The 10660-nt window shown below is 27.4% G+C and overlaps 1 protein-coding gene across 1 annotated transcript; it reads right to left on the bottom strand.

Annotated features, from left to right (window-relative positions):
• On the bottom strand, positions 5413-9789 carry LOC109328506 (cytokinin dehydrogenase 3-like). Its single transcript, XM_019561999.1, has 5 exons — positions 9192-9789; positions 7291-7418; positions 6359-6625; positions 5973-6241; positions 5413-5855 (listed from the first exon to the last, which is right to left on the bottom strand). The coding sequence occupies exons 1-5, from the start codon at positions 9724-9726 to the stop codon at positions 5561-5563; spliced, it is 1494 nt and encodes a 497-aa protein (XP_019417544.1). The 5' UTR covers positions 9727-9789; the 3' UTR covers positions 5413-5560.

The raw sequence follows: 10660 nt of genomic DNA, 5'->3' as shown, positions 1-10660 counted from the left end.
TCTAACCTCATTCATCTTTTGACTAGAGGTGCTCAGCTCACTTGGACTAATAAAAGGAGAGGCAATGCCCTCACTGAGAAAAGGTTGGATAGATGTCTTTGCAATGCTGCTTGGCTTGCCTCTTGGAATGAAATATTTTGTTGTACTTTGGCAAGAGTCTCTTCTGATCACCATCCTCTCCTTCTCAGCTTTTCCTCTTCATCTATCTCCAGAATTTCTAAATATTTGACCTAATTTAGGTTTTTGTTAATGGATCTTACACATTGTTATCCCATGATCAACTCCACTTTGTTTTCTTTTGCTAATTAGTGTGTAGATCTTTGGTTGTACATTTTAGGTTCTTTGTGATTGTTGCACTTGTTTCTTTGTTCTTCTTGGGTTAGCACCCCTTATGCGTTTATCCAATTTCTTGCTTATAAAAAAATAATATTGATATTGGGTCTAGCGTTAGTTAGCACATATATGAGCATAACATGACCATATGTTAACCTTTTCCAGATTTTAGGTAGATATAATGTATCACGTTTATTATTTTTTTATCGGCAATAAAGTTTATTAACAAAAAGAAAGAAAATTCATAGAACAAGTGATACTTTCATTCATATATAGTTTTTAGATAACTAATAGAAATTAAAGATAGTTTGAACCCATTATGTCATTTTATGCATACAACAATATCAAACTTAATGACATTTTTAAAATATAGTTATAATATCATTTTATTTTCAGGATTTTAATTAGTGTACAACAAAAATTAATTTTATATGTTATTCTAGATTGATGCTACCTTGTTTTAGTCTATTTGAGATTTTAAGTATATGGCTTATATTGTTCCATGTTTATCATTAGATAGATGATGATTATGATTATCATTGTGCTGATGAGCAATAACATTGATGATAAATATAGTGACAGTGTCATTTCACCTAAATTATGTTCAACATTGTTAATGGATATATATATCTTATGGATATTTTATATGTGACTTTTATAAATGGTATTTTATATTTTTGTGATCGGCAAATATAAATTTTATTAAAAAAATGTACCAATGGTATTAGAAGATTACAATTGATACAAAGAAAGAAAAAGAAAAAGGAGGAAAGAAGAATAGGAAGTATGCTTAAGACAATTCAATAGATTTACAAGCTAATCATCATAAATCATAGGTTTTTATGAGATTTTTCCATTGATTCAAAGTCATGTCTTTATCTTTGTAGACTTAAGAGTATCCTTGATAGAAGTCCATTGGGAGTTATAGTTGGAAATTAAAATTATAGTTTCATTTTATTTTATTTTAAATTAGTCTACAATTATAATAATATTTTGTTGGTAATGTTTTTGGGTACATCAATTATAATAAATATGTTTTATCTGTTTAACTTGCAATTATTATTCTAAATTAATCAAACTTTGTTTACATTTATTGCATATTATATAAATATACAGATGGATGAATATCACATCTTGCGGAAAAGTATACTACTATATATATTATTTCCAGTAATTAGTCAGAAAATCAATTAATTATTATACTTTTAACTTGATTAATTTTTTTTTGACGAACCATAGAAAATTGTAAATGAATTGATACAATTTTTGAGATAAATAATGTATTCCTTATTTATCTAACACATTTATTATATATTCTCTTACATAATAATGAATTAGATGATGATTGCAATTATGATTATGTTGATTATCATTTGAATAATTATTTAGGTATTGGTGGTCCAGATGATGACGATCCTAGAGATCATAATAGTCCCAATCTTCTAGTTTCACAAAAACACATACCTTCAATTGGATATGAATACAATTCTCAATCATCTATCCACAATCCATCAAAGTTTCATATCATGGGTGAGATGCATTAAATTTTGATTACAAATTTCAAATTAAATTATAATTTCATTTTATTTTCCTATTTTTAACTTAGTCTACAATCATAATGCACTATGTTATAGTGGTTGTACTTACAATCACTATTATTTGTTATTCGATATTTTCTGAATATAGTTATCTAACATATTGGTTATATAATTTCTTACTTCATTAAATGGATCATGATTACAATTATATTTGTGTTAATTATGATAACAATGATTGTTTAGATTGCAAGGATCTTAAAGATTGGGATAATCATGATAAATCATTTAGTAACAATCCATTACATTGGGGTCGAATTGGTGAGATATATCAAATTTTGACTAACTTTTCAAATTTACAATTTTCATTTTATTTTCTTGTTTTTAAATCACCTACAATTATAAGTCAATAGGTTATAATTGTTGCACTTACAACCATTATTATTTGTTTGAGCAAACATTGTTTTTATCTATTGCAGATTTTATCATATAGTTATCTAACACATTTTTTATATGTTTCTTAGATCATGAAATAGATGAAAATAAGAATTATTATTGTGGTTATTATCATAAAAATGGTCCAATTGATGACAAGGATCCTAGGGATGCGAATGCTCAATCAATTCAACAAAACCCATCAATGTTTCGTCGCAATCGGTGAGATATATTAGAATTTGAAACTTATGTGTTGAATCCCCAAACTATAATTAAAACTTTATATGGCTATTATTTAAAATCAGACCGATTATTTACTTAGTTAGAATACTTGGTTAATGAATTATTGGTCGGACTATTTGATTATTGGTTAGACTGATTTATTCGGTTTAAATTAAAAAAAATTAAAAATTATAATATCAATTAACATTATTTAGTAAATTTATATATCAAATATAAAAACATTATTATATATAAATATAAAAACATTATTATTGTAGAAGTGCACAATTAAACAACAAACAATGAAGGTTTCAATACAACAAGTTTTCACAAATAAGTTGAAAATATCATCAAACAACATAGGTTTTACATTTTAATCACAACAGGATCAAATAAATAAATTTAAAACAATTAAAAAACTAATATGTTGTTATAACATAAGGTAATAAGTAACAAACATAACTAAATAATGATAAATTAAACATAATTACAAATAAGTTGAAAGTAAAGATTTTTCATCTCAAAAGTTTTGACATTTTTTTTAAAATGATTGAACTACTGGAATCAACTGGTACAATTAGTATAGTCGCTAGTTTTATGCTTAAACCAATAAAGCTGAACTGGTTCATATCGATTTCTATACATGGTCGATCAGATAAACAACTTGGACCGATCTGGTACCCATTTATCGGTTGCGCAGGTTGAATTAGTCCATCCGAGTTAAGTTTAACAATTATGGTTCTATCATCCTTCCCTCAAATTAATTAAGTAGATTGATGTTTAGGATGAAACTCATTATTGATGGATTTTATCTTTAATACTTCCCAAGTTTTCACAGAATATGAAGTTTTCCTTTCACTTTAAATTTATATTTTAATTATTAATTTTTTGACATGTGTTTGATTGTGATTCTGGTAAAAAAATATAATGCAGAGCTAGAAAGCCATGATAGCACAAAGGCTACAAAAAATGATAGGAAGACTTCGTCAGCATTCATGATGAAAATTACTCCTACGACGAAGAAGGGTGAAAATTAAGTAATAATAATCCATTAGATATAAGTTATAATAATCCCATATATAAGGAAGGGAACACTTGTGCTGATAAATTAGCTTCTTTTGCAATTTGTTCTAGAATGTATACTTGGTGGGATGCTTTGCCTAGTTTCCTTTTGATTGAGTTCAATAGGAATAGGTTGTTTCTTCCTAACTATAGATTTAGGAACATGTAACCTCTTCTTCTTCAATATATTGGGGTGTTCCACCCAGCTTTAAAAAAAAAAAAAAAAATACTTGAAAGCAACATTATGGTATGTTGATATATATGCACTGTGTAATTTTTATCTTTTGCTAACATTTATCATCCATAAATATATGGGTTGTAATGACTAGTTTAATAAAGAGGTAAAGAGGTGGAAATTCATAAAATTTTGATAATGAATATAGAGTTATGCATTGGCGCAACACTTTTCTAGAGTGTTTGTACAAAAAACTTGCAATCTTTTTATAATTAAGATTAGGAAAATATATCTTTCTACCTATAATAAAATGACATATATCAAAAGATGATATTTTACTTGTTGATGATTGATTTATAAGTGGCACGTGTTACATTTGTGTAAGTAGGATGATTAATAGAAGAATTTAGTAGGAAAATTTAGTAAGAAGATATAACATTACTCATATGACGGAATAGAATCCTATGTCATCATTAAAAAACAAAATTATCTTCCAACTATGTTGGGTCTTATAAATGAAAATTAGTTGGTTTCGGTCTCTATTTATTTTCACCTAAACTTTATCTTGGTCATGGATTTAATATCCATGTTTTTTGTCATCACATAGGTGACAATACGAAAAGTATATTGTTGTTTACATGTCCCACTCAGGGTCGGCCCTGACATTTTTTATATAAGAAAATAAATAAAATTTGTATTTAAAATTAAACAAAAATGAGAATTTTAAGAAACTCGTGAGCGAAAATGATTATTCATTATATACAAAAAAATAATTATGTAAAATAATTTACACTAATGTTTAAACCAGAAAAGGTTTGGTGAAAATTGTGAGGATGTGACATTTTTTTACTAGTTTATTTTGTTACTTATTGGGGAAGTTAAAAATATTTTATTTTTATTTTTTGGTCACACTCTTAATGAACTCTGAGTGTTTCATGTTTTGTTCATTCAAGCTTACGTTGATTTTAATTATACATCATCTATGATAAAATAATATAATAATCATTACAATAAAAAATGTTGAACAAATTAATAGGTTGAGTTTAATAATTAACAAATACAAGAGTAAAAATGTAATGAATTTCTATAAAAGAATCAAATATGATAAAATTGGAAATTACTTATATAAATGAAAAATCGAGTCCCTTATTAATTATGGGTACTGTGCAGTGCAATTGTCACACATACATCAGGATCGACCTAGGTCCCATTGGTAGCTAAGCTAGAAATTCATTGCTAACAATGTCAAAACAAAAGACATATAAGAAAATTTAACTAACAGAATTAACGTGATATAATATAAACGGCTTGGAACTACAATGGTAAAAAAATGCAAATATACATGAGAGAAGCAAATACTATTAACACATTTTCTATTTTACTTTAAATGAAAAATGAGACTCTAAACATTTCACTCTTTTATATCTTAGGTTGAATTTGGGCCTTTGTAGTTGGTTGGTTTATATTGCGTTAATAAGCATTGTTTGGGGTTTTGGTAAAACTAATTTATTTTATTATAGAGCAAGTTGTATGAGATATATTTTTTTCCATTCAAAAGAATTAATTGCTTTCAACAGTTTTTCCTACGCAACAAATATATTGCCAGATAAAATAAGAAGGAAACATAATATCACAAATACAAAGGTAAAATAAGAGGGATTCATAGTCACACACATTTTTATTACATAATTTTATTAGACAAAATATTTTAATACTTAAAAAGATCAAAATAGGTCTCTGATCATTTATTTTAAAATGACAATTAGATAAGGACTTCAAAAGCTAGAACATGCATTGCTTAATTGAAAATCCTTTGCCCAGGAGACAATATTCTTTTAGGATCAAATTCAGCTTTTCTTTTTTCAATAATTTTCCATTTTGAGCCATAGTGTTCAACCCACTCTTCTTGTGTTTTGTATGAGGCCAAATATACCTTTGATTTAATACCATTATCCTTACAAAACTCTAGTATATGTTGGTTTTGAGCCTCAGAAGATTCCACCTCCACTTTATCAAACCCAGTTGCACGAAAAAAAGCCAAAGCATAGAAAATATGTTCATCTGGAATAACTGAAGACATTCTATCATCCCACCTATTAATTATTAATACATATTGATTTTAGTAATAATCAAAATATGTAACAAAACTAAATACAATAAATAAATTAGTTGATATTTGGAAATTTTAAATATTCATAAAATGAACTTACTTGCTTTGGTTCATCGGATAAAATACAAGAAACCGAACATAAATATTTTCTTTAAGAATAATGCCCTTCAACACTCCTTCGTTAAAATCTGTGATTCGAGATTTTGGAACAAATAAATCCATCCAAGGATGAGGGACATTCCAAAGTCCTTTAGGCTTGAGAACTAATTCACTTTCATGAAGTCTATTAAGAAACTCCTCATATGATACATCTTTCTCAAATGAAAATGAAGGTATAAACTTTAACACTTTGAGCAAATTTTGAACCTCCTAGTCAAGCATGAAACAAAATTGAATGAATAGTAAGAACACTCATTAGAAAACCTTAATGCAAGAAACAAAATATATTGTAACAATTTCTTTTGCATATATGAATAAAAAAGTTACCTCATTGACAAGTTCTTGAGAATTATTGTCATAATATTTGACTAGCTCTAAGCTGTAGATAATGCCATATTCAGTAACCAAAGAAGTTATCCTTTGATGATGATTTGGTGGATAAAATGAAAGGTTCAACCTTGAATGATTCACTAGAATGCAACCTGCTATATGATCTGCTCCTTTAGTTTCATTCCTTTCATGGAATGAGATTAAATGTTCTTGGTCTTCAATAAATGCTGAAAAGTCACTGTAAAGCAATTGAACCCATTTCACCTACATGCAATCAAGCAAAGTTTTTAACATTATATAATGTTTAGATTTTATGTAGATAAATAATCATTTATATTTAATTTCAATTGCATGACACTTATCACTTAATATAGCCGTCCATCACAAATGAAATATATAAAAGAGTCGTGTTATATATAGACTTAAAATTGACACTCACCATTGACACTTACTTTTTAATGATAAAAGGAGAGAAACAAAAATCTCCAATTTTATCATTTCATTTTTATTTCAATAAGGAAGAATGTGAAATTCTTTTTCCTTTCCGCTGTAACACTATGCTATAAAAGGTCATGGGATTTCCCTGCTGCATGGAATGGGATCATACAATTGTTCTTACTTCCATATATATATATATATATATATATAACCATTCGATTTTTTATTTGAATCACATGTATATATTCATTAAGGTGATTATTCTATTCAACTCTAATAAGATTGTTATAGACAATAAGTCTTTCCTATCACATATTTATCTTACATGTCTTTGTGGGAACTAGAACAAAATTCCTCTCCATTTGTGACTTGCATTCAATTTTGGTGTGTGGAAGGATTTTCTCTTTGGTGATTGATCTTAGTTTTGAGCATAATGAACATGTTTAGCTAAAATGAAACACAATTTTTTTAATAAAAAAGCTTATACTTACCCTTGTAGGTGCAGGTCCTAGAACTATTCTTGCTCTTGTTATAATCCCAAATTGACCTAATCCTCCAAGAACACTATAAAATAGCTCTGAGTTGTTATCAGGAGAACATGTCACTAGGTCTCCTTTTCCTGTAAAATCCACATATAAAAATAAATATTGTATTTATGGAAAGTTGTTATTTTTAACCATTATCATTGCCTATAAGTAATGCTAAAGGAGCAGATATGTTTGGGATCATTTTATGTTTTTTAATCTTTAAAACCAAATTAATACGTCCAATTTTTTTGAAGGATTGATTTTTACTCTAAATTAAATATCAATTACACATCTCAATCAGTACATTAAATAATATTTGAATATTATATGAAGACTGGTGAGTGGTGATTATACATTATAACAGTGATGTTTAAACTGAAAAATTATTTAATTGTTTTATAAAACAGAAAAAACATGTAATTGCATTAGAAGTATAATAAATTGAAGTCTCTCTCTACGAAATATGGGACTAAGATCATCTCAAATATTGAAGAGTATAGTACTAAGTGAATCTATTGACATGTAGTACAAAAAATCAAGGATCCGGGTTTTTATTTAATTTTAAATTCAATAGTATAAGAAATTCAAAATTTCTCTTTGCGCACACAATCTAGTAAAAAAAAACCTATTTTGAAATATGCATACAACTTTTATGGGAGATAAAAATATATATGTACTAACATTGTATGAGTTTTACACATTGTTTTATATCATTCATCATTCATGTTTAATCATTATTTACTCTTAAAAAAGTAATAATAAAAATGAATAATAGACGATATATTGACTGTGTATAATTTTTCATGTTAACGATATATAGATATTATACTCTATTTGATTAAACCGGGAATGTTATTGAATCGGTCAACATAATGTATCACCCGTAATCGGTTTATGAATTTAACCAATAAATTAGTAGTTAAAACTAGGTCAATTACATAATACAAGTAATTATTTTATAAAAATAAAAAATTTAATGGAATAAGTGTGATGATAAGAAAACTAATCTAAAAGGTGTAATTTCTAAGTCTTCATATAAGTATAATCCCTGTAAAAATGTAAATATTTATATATAGTCAATAAATAATTAAATGTAAAATGTAAACTATGAAATGTAAAACATAATAGAGCATATGTGCCCAAAACATAATCAAAGGCATGATGGAATAAATCTTCTTGATGGGTCATCACCATTAATTATCAATTTCATAAATTAAAAAAGAAAATGTATAAGAAATTTTTACATTATTACTATATCATTCATCGTTCATATTTATATTATAGGTGTATAGATAAGTAAGTCGGTCAACCAACAAGTGATTAACTAATTGTTATGGATTTATAAAAAGTCATCAACTACTACTGTTTTTATATATGCAAGAAGAATCTCTTCAATTGAAGTAGAATACAATTTCAACAAAACTACATAAACATCAATATCAAAATACAGTCATCCCTATTTTCGCTGCCAACCAAAAACTGATTGTTTTTTTTTTTTTTTTTGAAAAGCAAAAATATATTAAAGATACACATAAGGAGTGTCAAGCCAATTACAACTTAAACAGAAGAAGAATATAAGTATAGGGATCAACCCAAAAACTCTATGGTTACTACTTCTTATCCATATTCTTGTATGAGCATTTCAACCCATTTCTTTCGGTAAAACATTAAAAAAAATAATTCACGTAGAATGAAAGTAATAATTCCAATAAGTACTTAAAAGAAACTAAGATCTGAAGTTTCTTTATATTCTTTTTATATTGGATAAGCATATCTTGTGCTTCTCTAATGCATTCTTTCACTTAGCAAAAAAGAATCCGATAACAAAAGTTACTGCAAAATAAAATTGATCAAGTTATACATACCAGTAACAACATCTAATTCAAGGACATTGGAGATTTGAGGGCCAAATTTGAAAGTTGTGCCAGTGATCCCAGCATTAGAGAGTGTTCCACCAACAGTCAAATACAGGTAATCAGTCCAAGAAAGTGGTGTGAGTCCATGCTTAAGTGTTTCATGCAACACATCAATCCAAAGTTGTTCAGCACCAACATCAACATATTCATCATACACTATAATCCCAGACCCATTTCTAAAATCACTCAACCTAGTCATATTCACAACAACCCCATCATTTGTCATGGCTTGTCCATGAGTTGAATGGCCTTTCCCTTTTGGTGCTATGGTGAAAGGGATTGGAAGTGAATTTGAGTACTTTATCAAGTTTACTATGTCACTTACATATGATGGTTCAAAAACAGCTAATGGTGTTTTATGTTCTATAAGACCAAAATCTGATGAGGCTAGTGAAAGGGTTTCAGGGTCAAGACTAAGCTTTTGGGCAAGGTCTTTGGGTGCTTCGAGTGGTGACCATGGGTGTGGATGTTTCTTACTTGCCATATTTGGAAGAGACTGTGTTAAGTTAGTAGTCTTGCTATGAATTGATGGGTATATATAGAATATGATATGGAGAAGAGAGAAAAGTTGATAGTGATTTAGTGAAAATGTAAAAATTATTTACATTCAATTCTGTAGAAAAATTCTAAAACTATGTTTAATTAAAATGAAGAAGAAAGAAAAAACGAAGGAAAGAAAATTTAAGTAATGAAAAGAAGTAGAAATTGAGGTAAACAAATAGTCGTTTGGTTTTTAAAAAAAAGTTATAATTTTTCTCCCCATTTGTTGTTTAGTATTACATACCAATGGTATCCCCTCACCCTATAGGTAAAGAATTAATCCTTTTCGGAGTGTGCAATTGTTTCTCCAACAAGTATTGTTCTCAGTAATTGAACATTTGACATTTTGGTATTTCTTTGGATTTAGCGGTGTTTTATACAATTAAATCAATGTATTGTTGGTTTCTCTCATTCTCGTTTTGTTGTGCAAAATGTGAAAGGAAAAGAAAAATGTACTTGAGAAATTTCATAAACATCCCAAATAAGAAATGTCACATTTACAATAGTTGTCACTACTTTATTTTTAACATGCATAAAACATAGGAGATTTGTACATTCTTTGACCAAACTAACTCCAAGAATTATAAATACCAAACAAACAATTTTATAGACAAAACTTTATCTATAAAAAATCTAAATATACTGATTTGTGTATATTGTGAGTAATAAAAATAACAATTAAAGAAAAAAAACTTCCAAAATAGAACAATACAAATATATCGCCCAACAAATCATAAGTTCTCCGTAGAATAATTAAAAATGAAAAAAAATGCATTTTACTATTTTTCAAAATATTTATACTCTGCCACCAAAAATTAATGGCTTTTAAAGTAAATGATTGAAAAATAATAAAAAAGATAAATAAATTAAATGGGGTT

This window comes from Lupinus angustifolius, chromosome LG15, assembly GCF_001865875.1.
Source record: "Lupinus angustifolius cultivar Tanjil chromosome LG15, LupAngTanjil_v1.0, whole genome shotgun sequence".
In the NCBI taxonomy this organism is placed as follows: Eukaryota; Viridiplantae; Streptophyta; class Magnoliopsida; order Fabales; family Fabaceae; genus Lupinus; species Lupinus angustifolius.
Note: the sequence above shows the minus strand (reverse complement) of the source record. Positions and strands in the feature narration are given on the sequence as shown.

Bases quoted from the DNA above. Each gene is read 5' to 3' on its own strand.
- LOC109328506 (XM_019561999.1), bottom strand. From the start codon at position 9,726: ATGGCAAGTAAGAAACATCCACACCCATGGTCACCACTCGAAGCACCC. The intron at 6,626-7,290 runs GTAAGTATAAGC...GATTGCATGTAG, and splicing joins TAGGACCTGCACCTACAAGG to GTGAAATGGGTTCAATTGCT. The intron at 6,242-6,358 runs GTAACTTTTTTA...ATGCTTGACTAG, and splicing joins CTCAAGAACTTGTCAATGAG to GAGGTTCAAAATTTGCTCAA.